Source organism: Lynx canadensis, chromosome B3, assembly GCF_007474595.2.
Source record: "Lynx canadensis isolate LIC74 chromosome B3, mLynCan4.pri.v2, whole genome shotgun sequence".
NCBI lineage: Eukaryota > Metazoa > Chordata > Mammalia > Carnivora > Felidae > Lynx > Lynx canadensis.
In genome coordinates this window covers 123,149,358-123,169,890 of record NC_044308.2, presented here as the reverse complement: position 1 = coordinate 123,169,890, position 20,533 = coordinate 123,149,358, and the positions used below count along the sequence as shown (strand labels likewise).

At 40.5% G+C, this 20,533-nt stretch overlaps 1 protein-coding gene across 8 annotated transcripts in view; it reads right to left on the bottom strand.

Moving 5' to 3' along the window:
* The window catches only part of NRXN3 (neurexin 3), a 1,124,854-nt gene that overhangs the window by 524,693 nt on the left and 579,628 nt on the right, over nucleotides 1–20,533 (bottom strand). For 2 of the 8 annotated variants that reach the window (XM_032593429.1, XM_030319698.2), the window contains exon 1: nucleotides 8,952–10,005. The exons of the other annotated variants lie outside the window; for them this stretch is intronic. In XM_032593429.1, coding sequence (XP_032449320.1) covers nucleotides 8,952–9,204 — 253 coding nt within the window. In that variant the 5' untranslated portion in view covers nucleotides 9,205–10,005. Of the gene's footprint in view, nucleotides 1–8,951; nucleotides 10,006–20,533 lie in introns of those variants that run through there. 8 annotated transcript variants of the gene reach the window in all.

Genomic DNA, 20,533 nt, shown 5'->3' with positions numbered 1-20,533 from the left:
AAATATTTCAAGAAACATTGAAAAAAAGGGAGAATGAGAACAGTAGCTCAGAAAATGTAGTTTGCTGGTTTCTAGGAGTTTTATGGTCATATAGCCACTTAATAGCTAGTAAGCAAGAGGTGGGGACTGGGTTGGGGGACATGTCTTTGAATAACTCAGTTGTGCCTTCCAGATGGAAAACAGACAGGTGAGTACACAGGCTATCACCCCCTGCTTTCTGGTGAGTGAGACCTTACCAGGACAGGCAGTGTCTCCCTGCACAGGGACCTGAATCTGAGTACTTTCCCACACTGCAGTCTCCTATACAGAGAGAGTCTTAGGAACACTCCAAGAAAGCCTGCCTCTTAGCACAAAGCTGGCACCTATTAGAAAAATTCACATGAAAAATTAATTATTACAGAAGCTCAAGAATGTCCTATGCTGGCAGAATGTATTCTTATAGGACTTAATCTGATTAAAGAGAGATCAGTCTGCAGAAAAACAGATGGCCCACAAGGTTGCAGTTTGATAAGGGTCTTGAAGCAGTGAGAAGTTGGCCCTTCTGCAGAACAGTGAAAGAAAGATGGTGGACTTGGAGTCATACTGCCCAATCACAACAGTGTCTGACACTGACTGGATGTCTTCGGCCAAGTCCTCACTTTGCCCATCTAGAATATGAGAGGGTCAGATAATCCTTAAGATCTCTTTTAGCCCTGAGACTCTACAAACCTGTTGGTGCGCTTTTGAGAAATACATGACTTTCCCTGCCCTTTGCCTCTTCTATAAGCAACTACCACTACTACCCTAGTAAACAAAAACCAATCATGTGGCACCTCACTCACTCATTTACTCATTCCCTCAAAAAGCGTGTATCTGTGGGAATGTTTCATCCGTCTGCTCTTTCTAATTAGTATCTCTTTGGGTCAGAATGGGTTCAGGCCGACTGATAAACATTCAAGTACTTATGAACTGGACATTCTTGTATATGCTTTGGAAAGGTATTCCTACATTAATCAGAATGCCTCATTAACCTGTGCAACCTATTCCTGACAAAAGAGGCTGCTGTGTTTGTTTCCTGTTTCTTGAGATGATGGACTATGCGGTAATGCAGAAAGACCAAGGGCTTTGTGCACAGAACTGAGTTTGAATCCTGGCTCTACTGCCACATTACTTTGGTCGAGGTGCATAAGCTGAGTGTTATTTCTATGCATGAAGTGGTGGTAACCTCATTAATATCAAAGGATTGTGGAGATTAAATGGAATCATATATGCAAAGCACTGAAGAGTACCTGATACACAGTAGGTGAATATAATGTGAAGGTATATGATCCAAGCAAGTATCTTAAAACTCTAACAGGAGTAGAAATAAATACCACTTGCTCTTTATCAACTCAGTTACTATTCTGCCCTCTGCTCTGATATGACTAGACACAGCAGAGAATTTTAAACATAACACAGAACTACTTTCTAGTATTGATAAGATGTGTGTCAATGAAAGCTGTGTTCTTCCTGTGTCATCGTGACTCTGTGGCGAAGTTGGACAGCGGGCTTTATAACATCATGGTGTGCCACTCTTGTATGTGATGCTGCTTCTTTCAAAGGAGAAAAGAGAAAAACTGGTGGTGACTTTGGCATGTGTTATTAGTCCAGAAAACAGACCTATAAAATACTACAGACCTATGGAACCCAGACTAGTGTAGGATTTACAGTGGTATGTTTAAAGACGTATGAACTGCAGAAGCAGTCCTTGTGTCAAGAACCATGTGGAGAGATCATCTCATTCAACCCCCTCATTGTACAAATGAGGAAGAAATGAAAAAAACAATTTTACCCAACAGCAGTGTTAAGGCACATATACACTATGTGGCATACAGAAAACTACAGGTAAAAGAAATAGGATAGAAGATCAAGATATTCTGTATAGTACCTAAATTTTAAATGATTAATATAATTTAAAAACATAATGTCATATCCAAAGACACAGAGTTTGTCAGGAAGAAAACTAGGAGTGATGTCTATGGCCCGGAGTAAGGTTCTCTCCATTAAGAATTCTGGTTTAAATTTAGGCTCCACAAAGTCAACTCTAAGTGTTCCAGCACCTCCCATGCTCCCACCTCCTCTATACCTTTGAGTCCTGGTGGGTAAAAGCACTAGAAGTGACATTAAAAGAAGTTCTCCATTTCCAGATCTGAAAATAGTAGTCCTAAGAAGACCTGTCTTTTTCCTAGTATAAGCTAGATTAAAAATTCAAGGTTTCAATGGATGCTGAGCATCATATAGGAATGCTTAAATTCAGCAGTTTTTTAGAAACATGATCCAATTCTGTATTTCCAAAATGATCCAAGAATATTTCTTAGGAGCCTCTTCCCTTTTATTTCACCAGATCTCTTAGCTTCTCAACAGTTGGCTATTTGTTATTTTGGGCTAAATTTTGCCTAGCATGGTTTTTTTACATGTTATCAAAAAAGCACAAGCTAACCACGCATGCTATTTTCTTTTAGTGCCGTAAACAAGGAAATACATATTAAGGTTTTCTTCCCTTGGAGGCAAAAAGTGTTGCTGCAGATAAGAAAATAAGGGGAACCAGTAGATGCATGTTCTTTAACCTCCAACTACCAACCAGTAGACATTCAACACTGAAGCTTCACTTTGTACCAAAATTGAAAGAACATTACCATTAAAGTATTTCTCATAGACTATTTAACCTGTATACGGTAGTTGTAAGGTACAAGTTATTTAATGTCCCACACAATTCTGTGACATCTGTGTCCTATTATTATTGCTATTCTCAGTTTGGAGATGAAGAAACTGACTCAGAGTCATGTCTCATGACTTATCCAAGATCAAAAAGTTCCTAAGTGACAGAAAAAAGACAGAGAACCACTTCTTCCAATCCTAAATCTTGCTGTTGACTGTTCCCAAGCCCACCTACCAACACACTGCCTACCAGAACTCCTTTATCATTCACCTGTCCTCCACATGAGCATATATTCTCAAAGTCATTTTTCAAAGTATCAGAATACAGAATACAAAAACAAAACCAAACAACAACAAAAACACAAAACACTCAATAAACTCCTTTCTTTCCCCGCAAAGAGTTGAATATCTTGCTTGGGATTTATACCAGCAAGGTGCTTTATAGTTGTAAGACATTCTCTCACCCAAGGCTCATGATATGTCATGATGTGGACAGTGGACAGATTACTTCATATGTATGTGTGTGTGTGTGTGTATAATTTATTCATAAAGTACATATTTTTCAGCAGCAAAAAAAAAGTGGGCATGTAATTTGCACTGATTTCACCTGTTTTTTCTTTTTTCTTTTTTTTTCCAATGGAGGATGAGATGTGAAGGGAGTTGGTGGTATGTATCTCAGGAAAGGAAAAGAGTGAGCAATGGCAGTTCATAAAGGAGGTCACTAGCCAGGCAGGGAGGTCTGGCCTGGAATGGCAGCAGGTCTAAATCGAGAGAGTCCTGGAGTGTGGACACTGGAGAGCACGTGGCTGTAGTCAAACAACACTAGTCTACATGCACATCAAGGCATAGACTGGGTCACACAAAATAAACTGAGAGGAAAGTAAACACAAGTTTTAACCAAACCTACTGGTATTGTTTTCTCCAAATAAACAGAATTTTTCCTCTTGAGGCACCACCTTATCAGTTTGTAAACTGTTACCAATGTCATGGAAGGTTTTATTTTTCCACCGTCAAAGTTTGAGTTCAGCAGATATTGACTGAATGGTACATTTTTACTTCTTTCCCAATGACTGGGTCCTAAAAGACGAGGAGTGTTAGGGGATGAATTGTGTCCTCCCCAAATTCATATGTTGAAGCCCTATACCCCAGTACTTTAGAATGTGACTGCATTTACAGATAGTACCTTTAAAAAGGTAATTAAGTTAAAATGAGACATGTGGGAGAGACTTAATCCAGTCAGGCCAGTGTCCTTACAAGAAGAGGATATTAGGACACACAAGGAAACACTGGGGGTGCATGAACACAGAAGAAAGACCATGTGATGACACAATGAGAAGGTAGCCATTTACTAGCTAAGAAGAGAGGCTTCAGAAGAAACAAAATCTGCCAACACCATGACCTTGGACTTCTAGCCTCCAGAGCTGTGCGAAAATACATTTCTGTTGTTTAAGCTACTTAGTCTGTGATTTCTTCTTTAATGGCAGCCCTAACAAACTAATACAGGGAGGGAAGTATGGATAAGTGCAAGGTTTACCTTCAGAGATCTGCCTCCCTTTCAGATCACTCAGGGTCCTAGCAAGCAAGCCTTCAGAGATCTGCAAAATTTATTCACTAAAATGTAAAATGGAGTATGTTACCTCTTCTAGATTCAAAATCAGATAACAAAAGAATCAAGTTCTTACTGTGGAATTCCAGCCATCACCCAGTCTGGTGAAGGTTTTTGTTTCTTTCTTTGTTTCCTGAAGGCAACTGTTCCAATGATCTCAGCCCCTTTCCTTTGAGATGCAGCCCTCATCTCTACCCCACTCAATGATCTGCATTGCAAGTCCTGAAGAAATTTACAGTAGGGTATTATAATCTTCCTTTGGTGATCTTTCAAGAACAAGTGAATCTCCAGACCCTACCACTTGCCAGCAAATTTTAGAGAAGAAAGATAATGCATCTAGAGAGAGAGGAGAAGCCAATTTAATTAATTCATCACCAAGGCCAAAGACATATAAATCTTACAATTTTATCTGTCAACCAACACTATGAATTATTCAGTAAACTGAATCCCAAGAAAGAAGGGAGAGAGAATGTGGTTAGGAAGCAGCTGGCTGAGGAGAAGAAAGTGCTCAACAGATCAGAGTAATACAAGCCTCATGGCTGGAAAAACTTAAGAGATAGTTCTTTGTGACAACGAGTGAGGAGCACAGTTTCTTACAAGAAGGACTCCCGGCACACGTACCACTAGTGAGACCACCACCACTTCCGCCAAGATGATTCAAATAGGATTTTATTGCCTTCCCTACACACACACACACACACACACACACACACACACACACACACACCTGATTTCTGAGCAAGACACTTTCCTCTAAATTGAGTTCTATGTTTTCAACTTGTTCCTCCAAATGCCCAGAGTCAGGAAGATCTGCTATTTTACAGAGGGTAAAATGTAAGTCATATTCTAAATCTAGATTCACAGAAAAGTCAATTTTCTTTTCTTTTTTTTTAAAGTTTATCTATTTATTTTGCGAGAGAGGGAGAGAGCACGAGTGGCGCAGGGGCAAAGAGAGAGGGAGAGAGAAAGAATCCCAAGCAGGTTCCATGCTGTCAGCATGGAGCCCAAAGCAGGGCTCGAACTCACAAACCATGAGATCATGATCTGAGCTGAAACCAAGAGCCAGGCACCTAACTGACTGAGCTACCCAGCCGCCCCAGAAGTTGGTTTTCCTAACTATTAGGTATTAAGGCATTTTTTAGGCAGATGCTCACTGGAGTTCTTAAAGGTGGGAGAGGGGAAAAAATGTACAAACCTCCTTTATAAGACTGAAGGCTGGTAACAAATATATTTTAGTATTTATATTTCCATACCACTAAACTACCCAAGAGCTTTGATAAGCATGATACTTAAGTATGTGAATAAAGTTAAGGATGAAAAATACTTGTAGGAATATTCTGAATGACAGAAGAATGTACTTCTATATTTTATAAAGAATAGAAGAATTTACTTCTATATTTTATAAAGAATATAGAATACTTAAATTTCATATTAATTAATTTGGTTTGGTACCTGGATCCTCACCCCAACCCTCATATTTTTTTCCATTATAGAAGCACTTATCTCTCATAGATGGTCAAAATACTTCTAAAATCATCCCTAGCTGAACACAACGTTTTATTTACATTTCCAGCCTTAGCAAGGCACACACAACATGACATATAGTAAATGCTCAATAAATTAACTGAATGACTACTAGTAGGTAAAAGCATGAAAGAAAGTGGGAAGCCTGAATGAGAGAAGGGACCAAACAATGGGAAAAAATGTACTAGATGCCACTTAAGAGAGTTAATTTTCTCCCGAGACACAGTCCTAACCTGAGAGTATTTTGGGTGCCTAAGGTAGGTGTGGTCTTAGTCTCCTGAACTGATAAAGGAGCTCAGGCTTCCGTAGGCTGCCCTGGGATAAAGACCTCAGGCAAATCTATACATAATCGATTCTCTAAAGACAAGAACCAAGTATGGATAAAAGGACAGTTGTTGGGAAGGTTTCTGTTTCTTCATTTGTTTTAGTATAAACATCACTACAGGGCAAGGTAGTTTGGACAGAATGGTGACCATAACTGATTAACAGGACAACTCTGAAGGCTTCCGGCTTCTTAGGAAATGGGAAAGGGGGAAAAAAGTAAAACAAACAAAAATCTCCAAGTTCAAGAAAGTTCTTGGACTCAAGGCTCTAGTTTTCATTTTATACCAGAATGAAGGGCATTTATTCCTTCACAAACAATACAGACTGCTGCTTTTAGCTCTGGAATGAGGTTGGCAGAAAACTATTAGTAACAGCATTAGTCTCATGGTGCTGTGCCTCCTACAGCCTCCGTCCAAAAGATTTTTTAAAACAATTGCTCTTAGTGAAGCCTTTGTCTTGGACTAAGAGGAAGCAAGTGTACTCCAAGTAAAAATGAGAGGTGCATTAGCAAAGCACCTTGGGGTCTCCTGGTCTTCTCAGGACACAGAAGGTCGCAGCTTGGATGTGGGATTGGAGTCAGAGGATGGGTCATCTTGTTGATTGCCACTTCTCAGGTTTTCAAGCTCAAAAACATTAATTAAATATGCAAGGAGTCTACTTAATATAGATGCATTCACTCTCCAAGCCCCAAATCAATGAGATGGGACTTCAGAACTGAAAGAGGATACTCAAGAGTTGAATTCATGAGCTTTCTTATCTTAGCCATGCCAGACCTTGGGGTTCACTGCATTCTACAGCTCTGGTGGGTGAGGGCCTTTTCTGGGGTCTCTGGTCATTTACCTACTTCACGCTCCATTTCCATCACACTGACTCTTATCAGATACGGGTTAATGAGAAACCAGACTTGGAAGGAGTCAAAAAGATTCAGAAGTTACTAAACAACTGATCCTTGAACAAAGTAAACAGAAAAGAACTGTGTTTAATCTGTGCCAGGCTCAACCCCTGTAGCCCTTTTAGCTGAAAGAGAGAGAGAAAGAGAAACAGAGAGACTGACAGACTTAGAAACCTCCAGAAGTATGGCTCTGCAAGTACCATCACTTAACTAGCAGCTGCTTTTAACTGTTTACATCCTGAACAGAAAACACCAAGACTCTGCCAGCTTATAACCTCTAACTAATGCATAATATCCATCTCCCTGCTGATCATTTACACTAATTAGCAAAATTTAGCTAATTATCATGAGCCTTTCCATGTTTAATTATGGCTATTAGTAATCGTCTGTCTGGCTTCCTCCATCTCCCACTCCCCTGCTTTTCTTTCCTACTCTTTACAAGCCCACCCCCATTCACGGTCCCTCCCCCCCCCCTCCTTAGGAGCTAACAGTTTCCATTTCAATGAAACTGCTTTTGCTTTTCTGGTGGTTGTAGTTCTTCCCTCTCCTTTTTTTTTTTTTTTTAAAGAAAGCCTACCCTAGACCTAGCAGGAGTCACAGAGAAAACAGCAACCAGATCAGAATCAAGCATTCATTCCTTCCCACCACCCATCTCCACCAACCTTACAAGCTCTGAGCTGCTTGACAACTCCATCAAATAAAATTTAAAGAGAGAGCCAGAAAGAGCCAGAGTACGTGCTGGCATTTTCTCAATGTGCTTCCACTTAACAGTATAGACAGTACAGAGGAGCAGCCCACAGCTAGGAGGCAGTGGGAAGAACTGACATTCCGAATGGGGTCTGCGTGCTGTAGGTCTTCAAAATACAAGCTAGGGCAGGGGACCTCTAGTGTGCTTCATTCGTGCAGCTCCCTGGAGGGCTGCTCCTGCTGCTGGGCTCTGTGATTCCTACTCTCCTCACCACTGGAGTAGACTGCATAGTAAACAAATATTGAAGATCCCTTCTTTAGAACAGTTTACTATGGCAAGCTCCCACCTTGGTGGCAGACACTGCCCTTTACAGGCTGCCTGCTCAGAGCTGAATATATTTTTAAGAGCCATAGATCTCTTCCTTCAATAGCTAGGCAAGGAGGGCTATAAAACATCTCATATCTGTGCTGTGTGAACAAGCCCACCAGTGCTGCCTTTCATTGAAATAACATTTGTATAAATGGTGGAATCAAAGTTACTAAGATTTACACTTGGGTAAATTATAAATGGACTTTGTCTTACCCATTTTATCACTTCCTATCCAGTAGGTAGCAATATTAGATGTGTAGTTTTTGAGATAGCTGCTCTTCCCATCAGATATGTGGACAAACATAAAGCTGCCCAAATGAACAATAATGGCTACTGGTTATTAATTACATTTTCTGCCTTCTTACACTCAGCTACTCTCCTCCCTGAGGCCACTTTACAGCAGTTCCATCAACTTCAGGCTGAGGACCAAAGGATCCCTGTTGTCTACTTCCCATGACTAGCTCCAATACAAGATCAGAGAGAAGAAGGGTGAAAGCAAGGTGAATGAATGGATATTCTCAAAGTACAAAACCTGAGACTTATTTGATAAGTTGCTTGCCATCACGGGCAAGGGGGATGAAGGAAGTAGAAGGTTCCAAAGGGGAAAATGTAGTGTTTGTGAAGCTATGAATAAGCAAGCTAAGGAGAGGAGAACCCATCAGAGAAACTGGGGGGGGGGGGGGGGGCGCTAGGGCAGAAAATACTAGCCTTTAAAGGGAAATTGAACATTTTCTTCTCTCATGCACATGCAATGCTTTTATCATTTTAAATTCAAATTTTTATTATCTTCCCACCCTTGACATTACCTGAAAGGCGAGTGGGTTAAGGAATCGCTATGCCCCATTAAAAGGATAAAGAGGAGAGAGACCCACCGTGCCCTCCTCGAAGGGAAACAGGGGAGCGATAGATAGAAATAGGCACTGAGTGATGCTTGCTGCCATGGAAATGGTGCTCGTGCTGAGAGTGAGACCCCGGCGAGGAAGAGGAGGAGGAGGAGGAGGAAGAAGCTACATTAGAGGAACTCCACACAGAGCTGACGATACATCCCCAGAAGAGGGACCAGATTCCAAGCGTCCAAGCCGGCCGGCGAGGAGGGCTGCGTCTCGCGTGGATTCTCAGGTGCATGGTCAACGCACTGGACCACTACAGATGGGCAGTTTGAATTCCGGCCAGTGAGGAATAATGAAGTTCATGATGCCCAGGGGCCCATCATAGCAGCAGGAATACTTGCCAGTATTTTGGAAAGAGGGAGGGAATAAGCGCTTTCAAGACAGATGATGAATCAGTTAAGGTTGGGGGGTGGGGGGAGATAGAAGGCAAAAAAGCTTCTCTTTCCCAAGGCTGAAATTTAGAAAGCCGAAGTCCACCCAGGTATAGCAACCCTCCTAGGGAGCCCCGGAATGCCACACATGTCAGGGGAGGCCCGGCGCGGCTTCCTCCTTATCTCCAGGCGACTCAACTGCACACTCCAGGAAGCCACACAGAGGAAAGGTGGAAACGAAGCAAGAAAGGGAGGCAGCAAAAGACCCAAGAAGGTTCAGGTTAGTTTATCCCAACATCCAGGCAGTTTGAACATTTTTTTTTTCTTTTTCCACTTCCATGCGATGCAATGCAGAACTGCCAGGCAAAAGGGGGCTGCAGGTGGGAGAGTTTTTCGCGTGTTCCCGAAGTCTCGATGGAAGGGCGCGGAGGCTGTTAACCCTGCGCGTTCTGGAAGAGCGCCACGGAGCAACCGCCTGCGTCCTGGGTTTCCCAACTGGATGTAAAGCAGTGGCAGCAGAAGCAGCAGCAGCCGGAGGAAGAGAACAAGAAGGACCGGAGGGAAAGAGGCAAGGAGGGGGAAGCCAGCGCGGAGAAGCCACCCAAACCAACGTGGCCCTGGGCGGAGAGAGGTGGGTGGGCGAGCGCGGAGAACGTAGGAGGAGGTGCCCGGCAGGCGGCAGAGGTGGCCGGGAGGCGGGCGGGCGCCTGCAAAGTGCGCGGAACTGGGAGGCACAGGTGAAGTGAAGCGAGGAGTTGGGGAGCCAAATTCACAAATGGGCAAGTCATATGCAAATAGCGCACTCCCGAGAGCAAATCAGTGCAGCCCGAGCGCTCTGCCGAGGGACTGGCTGGCTCGGGAGGGAGGAGGGGCCCGAGCGACCCGGAATCCCGGCCCTCCCCATTCAACTACACGCTCCTTCGTCTACACCCGCTCGAGCCTCCCGCGCACACCGGCGCCCTCCCCGAGCTCCGCTTCCTCCCTTAAGAGTGAGCGTGTGTGAGCGCGTGGATAAGTGAGACCGACAGACCGACAGATGGACGCTGCTCCTTTTTTTACCACCCTTTCCTTTTTCTCTCCCAGGCGCATTAAGCCAAATTCGGATGATTAAGGCACCTTTTACAATTTGGGAAGAAAAATGCAGGCGGTGGCTAAGGCTGAAGTAGCCCCAGATAGAAATAAAAATAAACCCCTTGAGTCAGCAGGAGCGCTGGAGCGCCTGCACACTGTCGTGCCGCCCGCACGCTCCCCCTGGCCTGACGATCAGCACAGCGCGGCCACTCTCTCAGGACCCCACCCAGAGGGGGAAAGGCGGGAACCCGCGTCCTGACTCTATACGGTGAACGGAAGAGGTGGCCTGGGGACCCCGGAGGGTGAGGGGCTTGGCCGCTGGAGGCCCTTCGAGAAGGTAGCTTCGACCCCCCTAGTGGACAGGACACTCTTGGAAATTCAGGACCCAGAGGTTAGTGCCCACGCCCGCTGTCCTGGGCAAAGAACTTCAGAAGGGGTGAGGGCTGCTTCTGCCGGAGGAAGGCAGTGGCTGACCTGTTCCTGACTGGCCTCAGTGCCACTGCCCCAGGTGGGTGAAGCCTCCGGGCCTCCGGGGCGCCGGGCACCAGAGAGCGTGGCTTTTACATCCAGGCTCAACCTGCAGGGGAGAGCGGGAGTGACAGGAAGAGGCTTGGCGCGCCTGTCCTGGCCATCTGTGCCTCTAGGAGGGAGCTGACCCAGGGCTCTGCCAGGGAACAGTGACATTCTGAAGGATGCAGCCTCCACCCCCGCCTCTCCATTCCCCCGCGCCCAGCATGATGAGTGCTGGAGGCATAAACCCAAAGGGCAGCACTCCTAAGCCTGGGGGAGGGGGAGGGAGGAGGGAGGTGTCTTGCTAGCTTTTATTTCTTCCTTCCTACTCACCTTGGTTAAAAGGCTTCGAGAGGAAGCAGAGGGAATAATACTTGATGGTTAAATCATATGTATACTATACACCTGCTGATTAAATCATGTATCTATACATCACAGATAATCATATATATGTTAAAGTATATATATGTGTGTGTATCTGTATATATTTCAGATGTCTATATATATGGATATATCTATATGTCTCTTGATAGTTAGATGATAGATTGATAGATACAGTATTTAGGTGGCATTTGCTTTTTTAAAAGGATCTTATAGCACCTATTATACTCCTGATCTCAATGAGCATTTCAAACTCCCTGAGGAAAAAGAATAGGGATTAAGGTAGTCCTATTCATCCTTCAGACACCCCAAGGAGATGTTGAGAAGTTAGCATTATATGCATTTCTAACAGATAAACATAACAAATTCACGGATGCTTCAGCTTCCAGGTCAAATATCAAGTCCATTTTAGAATGTATGTTGGTGATTGGTATTCTGGTTCTGAAATCAGTGTTCTAAAGGTCCATGTTGTCCCCTGGTAAATGGTGCACAGTCATCCCAGCTGCTTGGGCTCTCAGCTGTAAGGCTGATCTGGGACCCACAAACCTTGTCAAAGGAGGTGGCCATCTTTCAAGGTTTTTCATGCCCTTGGGTGATGATGGCCCACAAACATGTCCTAACTAGCAACATGTAGCTAGGAACACCACAGCAAGTAAGAGGGGTAGTTTATGGAGACTCAATTTAAACCTCAGTTTCCTCCTCCATAAAATGTAGATAATGCCTTCTCTCAAGAGGTTCTTGGGAATTTTAAATGGGATAATGCATACACAACATCCGGCAATAGCATTTGACAAGAGTTGCAGCGCTCTGTTCAGTAGAAAAAGTAGCTGAAATTCCGAGACAGTTAAGCATGATGTGGTTAGGGCCTTATGCTATTACTAGGAAAGTTAGAAAAAAAGAAAACAAAAATACCTTCCTACCCTAAGCACCTTCCTTAAAGTAGATGATAATTCCCTTTCAATCCAACTGGTCATTAATTTGATCCCCCAGATGGATTCTCACTCTACTCTGGATTTATTCACCTCTGCCATGGCCTTCAGTGGACCCAGATGACCTGGCCTAGTTCTCCAGCTCCACCTTCTGCCAGGTGACCCCTCACTTGCAGCTCTCCAGTCTCCCAGACCCTCCTTCTGTTCTTTGTGCCAAATTCTTTCCCAACCTGAAACCTTCATATTTGTTGCCCCTCTTGTAAGGAAGCCTTTTTCCCAAGATTTTTCCATGATTGGCTCATTTCATGTCACCTCCCAGAGAACCTCTCTGGCCCTCGTCTAAAGTTAGCCACCGCCACCCCTGAGAGGCACTTTATCCCCTGACCTTGTTCTGTTTCCTTCACAGTACTATCCACTTTCTGAAATAATTTTATCTGTATTGTGTGTGTGTGTGTGTGTGTGTGTGTGTGTGTGTGTGTATTCTAGCTCCTTAAGAAAGATTAAGTTCATTAAAAGGTGAGCCTTTGTCTTGTTTTCTCTATGTCCTCAGGGTGTGGAAGAGTAGGTTACCTCATAGTAGGAACTCAGTAAATATTTGCTGGGTGAATGAATCCCATGAATCAACTGCCACTCTCCTATTCACATGTTCTGTTTCACTGATGCAGTATCTGGCTTGGGTGCCATTGATCCCCAGAGATATGTATTTTCAGAGTTGACGAGCTGACCACCTATCCACTTAATGTTTTTCGACTTTTCTAAATTGGCACTGAGTGTTGGAGATTCTGTGTCTGACCTTCTTCCGAGGAAGCATGGGAATCTTAGATGGACCTTTCAATTAGCTCTCTGCTAGGAAACAAAGTGAAAATAAATCCTTAATGCAGTACAAAATCTGGAAATGCTGCTGGTATGTCACAGCTGGAACTATTCATTTTACTTGTCATACTTATAATTTATTTATTTACTTTTTGCAAAATGTCAAAAGAAGTAGCTGTGGATTCTGGTAATGCTGATTCCATTTGGAGACCCAGTTGAATACTGAGAAGACTTAACTGAGGATAAAATCAAGACTGATTTATTTTCCTTCTTCTACTCCAAAGAGATAACCCAATTATCCTGATAAAATTCATGTCCTTCTCCAATTTAACACACTGTTGATTTTTTTTCATGTTTTCTATCCCTCTCTTTGTCTAGTCTACACATTTCTACTGAGACTTCCCTTCTAATGCTCATGCTTCTCAAGGCTTGCTAGAGTTTACATTAGCTTGATCTATTAAATATGTAGTTTTCTTTTTTAGATTTTTAGCTCCAGTGATACATTCTAAACACTGCCAACAGCTAGAGTTCCAGCTGAAGGATTTATCACCACCTGTACTACCATCGAAAGCTCCCCTCTCTCCTGAATTGTCTTCTCTAGCAGGCTCCTTACATGAGGACATGCAGATGTACAATGAAGATCAGTACACTTACACAAAAGAAAAGAAAGGGATTTATAAATGTTATGCTCACCATTGATTTAAAGTTGAAAAGTACAAATGATTTCACAGGAACAACCACACTTTGGACAACCCCCCACAGAATCCTAAACAGACTTTGGGGAACCTTACATTTCTGAGTGGAGTGCAGCTTTTTCAAAAATTAACAAAACGAAATAAAACAAAACAAACAAACAACAACAACAAAACAGCCTTAGCTGGATCTGCTTGATTAATAGCTGGGTTTCTCTATTACTCCAGACTTCAGAATTTGCAACTATAGACTTCCTCTCCTTGTTCCAATCTCCCTGCTCCTTTTCACTTCCAGGACACTCCCAGAACAAGGTGTGCCAACCCTTACCCAGCTCTTCATCTTGCTTTGGCCTGTACCTCAGCTATAAAATAGTCTGGGGAATCTTTGGCTTCTAAAATAAGCCTCGTGATAGTACTTCATCATGCCAGGTGCCAAGAACCTAATGTGAAGTTGCCCTGCTGGTCTCACAATACGTTTTGTCTCTGCACATGTCTCTTCTCACTTGTATAGACTCTGACTTTCCACTTCACTGCCAGCAGGAGACACCTGTCAAGTTGTTTGTCGTGGGCATACCTTATATGACTCTACAGACACAGAGAATTACCAGAGCAGTCTTTTTGTGCATGAGCCTGAAACTCTTAGGGAGGGCCCTCTTTTCCCAAATATGAAGAATAGAATTCCTTAAGTTCTCTCTCTACACAAAAGGTGAGTTTAGGAGGAGGGGAAAAAAACAAAAACAAAAACAACTAAACTCTCATAATGTGAAATGAAATAAAAGTCCTGAAAAAATACAGGTGGCTGTTAACATGCCTATAAATATATCCAAGGGTTCCAGTGACAACCGTAAAACAGTATAAGTCTGCTTTATTATGTCAGTAGATTTATTTATAGCCATATAATTCATCCCTCTGCTCATTTATTTGAGAAAGTGATCCTGCAAAAATGCAGATTTTGATTATATTTCCCATTTACGGGTATAAAATAGCAGCTTTATTCTTCTAAGCATCACTTGTATATGTATTTGTTTAAAAATACATTTTAAAATTATGCATCCTTGCATAATTTTATAGTTTAGAGAATGTATTTATTACTTCTCTTCCTTTTAACTTAGCCTTCTTGTAAACATCCACACTTATTCTCTTGTCCTCCTTGTGGCTGAAATGGGGATATCAGGAGTTTAGACATTAAAAATTTTTTCTCTAGGAAATTTTCCAAATTTCTTGAGTTTGGTCAATACTGCTGGGATATCTACTTCATTAGAATTTCACACATTTCTTCAAGGAGAAGAAAAATAGGAAATGCTCCTGTGTAGCATCTCCCTTCAAAGTCCAAGTGAAATTATTTCATCATGGAAGCAAATTTTCCTTTTACTCCAGGACAGAATTCAATTAGTTGCTCATAGAGATTTGGGCATTTAAAACCTTATTAGTCTTCACTAAGCTTACAGTGGATATCAGAGATATAAATTTCATATCCTCAGCATCATGTAAATCTTTATCCAGTGTTAAGGACTCAAACAAAATGAATTATTGTTATACAGTAACAGAATTAGTAAGATAATTTGTATATTTACGCAATAACTGCCAAGTTAAAGATTTACAGGGCACGCTGAGAGTGCACACAGCTTTAGATTTGGGCCCCTGGTGCTCAAGACTTCCTAGGTTCAAATCCTGATTCTGCTTTTTAGCTGCCGTGAAAATGTTGACAGGATCTTTACCCTCTTTGTATCTCAGCTTTTCCATCTGTACAATAGGAATAATAATACTATCTATTTAAAATTATTGCTGTGAGAATTCAGAAATATATGTAAAATGTGTATAAACAGTGCCTGGCACATAAACCAATAATCAATAAATGTGAACAAAATTATCTCTTTCTCCAAATGACTCCTTGAAAATCATCCCTGCAGATAGTTTTCTTCCTGATGCAAATCTCAGGAAGACTGGATAAACAAAAAGGCTCCCGTATAATTCCAAAATGTCGAAAGTCCCTCCTGTGTGTTGCCTGACTCATTGGATTCTCTTCGCCTATATTTCACAGAATGAAGAGTAGCTTAATCATGTCTTTTCTCACAAATATCCTTCGAGCCAACTCCGAAATAATAAAGCTCACCAGGGTCTCAGAGCCAGATAGTATGAGCTATGGATACCCAGCATTGTTGTAAAAGGAATAATTTTCTAGAATAGGGTGGAATGCATACAATCTCAGTCTGCTTGGGGGTCTTGAAGGTCTCTCTGGTTACTTCTCTCTCCCATTTCTTTTCCTACTTTTTTCCTCTCTAATAAATAGTACATTTTAATTATTTAGCCTCCCTCCCCCCCAAAAAAGACATCCCCTCTAAATCTTATAATAATTTCCATTGGACTTATTTGGTATTCTTATTCAGTAAATGTTTTCTTTCAAATTACTGTGAATGTATCTCTGAACTAGGTTCTACTCACTATAGAAGGAAACAATTATATGGTGCATCAATTCATCTATTTCACAAACATTAAATTTATGCTAAGTATGGGTTAGGCATCAGGTAAAGTCCTGGGGACTCAGAGAAGATTTAAGGCCCTAAGAAGTGTATAACTTAGCAGAAATATTTTATATATATATATTTATATAAAATAATAAACTCTATTCATATATACAGCCTCCCAAATACAATGTGATTTATGCTAGAATAAAGGTGCAAATGAAGTATACAAAAGAATGGAGAATTGAATTAATTCAATGTAGGGAGAGGAGGTACTATCAGAACGATCAGGAGGGATTCATACACAAGATGACACGTGAACTGAGTGTCAAAGGACTAGAGTTCAAATCCTGATCTACTACTTACTGGATGTGCGACCTTGGGCAAGTTCCTTTATACTCAGTAAGTATCTTCTCTTAATAGTATAATTATGAATCTCTACCTCACAGGATTGTTTTGAGGGTTAAACAAGTAGATATATTTGAAAAGAATATTGCAAATATTCAGGTTCATTATTATTATGAACCTGGCCCTCAATAATTTCATATAGGTAGAGAAACAGGAATGCAAATTAAGGAGATTATCAATATGAGGTGGAATCATCCACGGAGGGCTTCCTATAGGAGTCAAACCCTAAGCTTAGCTTTCAGTTGTCACTTACATTGGTAAAACCTGAGAATCTCAGAAAGGTGTCAACTTTTCTTTTGACTCAAAAAACAAACAAAACAACACAAAACAAAACAGGTGCTTCATGGGATAAGGAAAGGCAACTAAAGTAAAAGGGAAGAAAGGAAGATAAATGGAAAGTGAGGGAAGGAAAACAAGGAAAAAGCAAAAGAAGGGAACGGGAGGGGAAACTCACATGTTGGAAGCTACATGCTTTATCTCTAATGACAGGCTGGCCATATTCAGAGGCGTTGAATAAACACCATATAAATAAAAAGTTTAATTGTAGCATAGCCAGTTTTCCTTTGTTCAATTTCTTCCATGAAATCATTTTTCAGATGCTAAAATACCCATTGGATCTGATTCGTAAGATGGCAGTTCATTCTGGGAACATCATAGTTCAAGCATTCATCGCATTCAAGTGTCTATCTCACTCACAATTTGAAGAAGGGCACTTCTTCTAAGATGGGGGGACAGAGATCTAAAATAATTGACCACTTTCCCCTTGACACTATGTAGTCTTAAATTAGAGAAATCTTGGAGGGGAATAAGATGCATGTTCTCTGAACAGAAGGTACAGATTATTATCTAAGCAGCTCCAACAATGTTTACCAGGTGGGTAATAAGGGCATTTCTTAGTGGTATTGAGAATTTAGCACTTTCCAAAACTGATGTTGAGGTCAGGAGGATACTGTGATGCAAGTTTATGCTACAGTAGGAGGAACAGACTATTCTTGAAATAGATAAAACAATATTAAGATAACAATATATCGGCACTGATGATACCTAGGTCTTCAAGTTCTACCATTTCCAAATCTGGATAGGCAGTATTAGTTGTTCTTTCCTGTCTTCTGTTAACATTTGCCACATTCTTTTATAATCAGTTAGGTTTATATTTGGGTGCCTTACATGATTTAGAGAGGAATCATGCAGGGAGCAGGGTCCTGGTCCTAGGCTCAGATAACTTAATTTATAGAGGAAGACATCTTATATTCAAATCTCTGATCCATTCTTTACTAGATGTGTGACCTTAGGCAAGTTACCTAACCTTTGAAAACCTATTTTCTCATCAGTAAAAGGGAGATCACAACACTTCCTATCTCAAACCTGGCACAATACCAGGCCAATAAGAGACCTTCAATGAATGTGTGTGAAACTGTATTGAGACACCTTTAATTACTGTAGGTGAGAACATTTCTTCTGTATATAAAATGAAACAAAACACTCTGAAATATACAAGCATGTCATAATAAGGAAGAGACTTTCAACATGTGGAGCCATTACAAAATCAGAAGAGATGCCTCATGAGGCAGTGGGCTCTCCATCACAGGAAATGTTCAAACAGCAGAAGTCTTTTAGGGACACTGAGGTTGCTGTTTTTCAGTAAGAGAGAGGATAGAGTCATAACCTCTAAGTTTCTATTCAAATTTATATCTGACACTGATTAGATTTTCTTTATAAATTTTTCTTTGCCCTTTACTTCAGTATTTACTTGAATGTGATCTCTTGGCCTTATTTTGAGGCTCCGACATAATTCCTGAGTACTGCAAAAATCATAACACACACCTGTTTATTAAACCTCATACATGGTGGTGAGAAATCTTAAACTTCTGTAAAATGAAGCCAGAATTATTTCATTAGAACTTCATTTTCATTTTTGTATGCAGTACAAGTTGTCTATGGACACATTAACAATTTTACGTTTCTATTTTAAATACCAAAGATCATTGTTGTTGTTTTTCTCCAGTAGCAACACCTACATAGCTGCTGTTTCTGTGATATTAGAGGTCATTTTTCATTGGTGAAGAAATCATTGCTATGGGGAGAGTACACTGACTTTCTTGCCCTTTTGTCCTTTTACCACCCAGCAGGGAATCCTGGTAGACTGAACACAAGTAAAACCAAACCCCCTTTAATAAAGACATGAATCTTAAAAATCCTGGGACAAAAAGTAGAAGTACTCGGCCAAGACAGGGCCATTTCTCTTCAGTAGTTGGTATGGACAAGAAAAAGAGAGTTAGGTACTCAGAAGAAACCTAAGAAAATTATAGAAACTAAGATACAGAGACATAGAATGACTTGTACAATATAACACAGCATTTCAAAGTCAGCATAAACTGGCAAACTCCTCTAGAATAAAACTCTAGAGTCAGGAATGCTTGGCTCTTCTACCAACATCAATATAAACTAAAATTATAAAAATAAAATAATCCAGTAAGAAGATAACCCACTATGAGAGAGTTAATAGATAACAATGAGAGAATAGGAACCTAATAATGTGCGATAACAGGGCAATTAAAATTATGTAAAATAAATATAATTGAAATGATTAATAAAGAAATTATAGAAATCACAGAGGCAAAAAAGGTACTGTGGTAAATGACAAACATAAGAACTAAAATCTTGTGAAAATGCAACACAATATTTTTTTTTAGTCAGTGGCTTTATTATGTAAATGCAGCTGAAGAGAGAACTAATGAACTGGAAGACAAGACTGAGGAAACTTCCTAAAATACAGCACAGAGATTAAAAGAGTTTTAGAAAATATAAAAGAAAGAAAAAAGAAAAGTAGCCACACGTTGGTTCATTATAGTGAAATCAAAGAACACACAACTAAGATAAAAATCTTAAAATCAACATATTACTTTTATGTAGAGCCTCCAAGAGAATGAATATAATAGCTTTTTGTTGAAAAAAATATGCCTGTCAATCTACATTTATGTCCTTAATTATCTATGTATACAATAAAATATTACAGGGGTGCTTTTAGAAAGAGACCTGTGATCAAATTCTTTAATTTTCTTCTTTTTTACTATAAAAATGTTCACCAGAAGTTATCCAACATATGTCAAAATGTATACTCTACAATGAAATAAAGCAAATGGCATATAAATGATTATCTTGGAATGTTGTGCTATTTGATAATGCATACATCCCTTGTGCTCTCCTGTACAATACTTAAAGCAAAAAAAAATCTATGTTTTTACATAAACAACTTGCAATTATATACATTAGAAATGAATGATACTTAAAACTCTTCATTAGATATTGATACTTATTACATGGTGCTTGGGCAATTTACACTTTAGAGATTAAAAATAGTTATGTTCACTATCTGAAAATGGGAAAGGCCACCCACAGTTACATTAAATTAGTGAACAATCCACAATACATTCCATACTTAGATAACTTATACCTATTCATAATATTATTATTAAATATTAATAAACGGGTTTACTGCCTGTGTTCCTGTCACAAACAAAAGCCAAGCTCTTTATCTCAGAAGTTTCTTCCTTCCCTTTGTAGGTCAGAGTGAGTCCCAAGAACATTTATACCATTATTGTAATTATTTTATGAAGAGGGAAGATGTTCATTTCCTGTGACTGCCAGTCTCTAGTCCAAAACTCAAGATCCTAACAAAATCAATTAGAAGTTTTTTAAAAGTACTGCTCAACCTGGAAACTAAATGCCAAGAAAATGCATCTTATGCTCCTTTTGGTACTATATGAGTAAAAATCCTGTAAATAACATTCCAAAAGAGAACTTTGATATGAGCAATATTATCAGTGACAACGATGAGTACAGAGCTTATTTTTAAGTTACAAAAGAAAGAAAAAATAGAAGACAAAAAGCATGTATATATAACTTGGAGCCAGAGAATATCAGAAA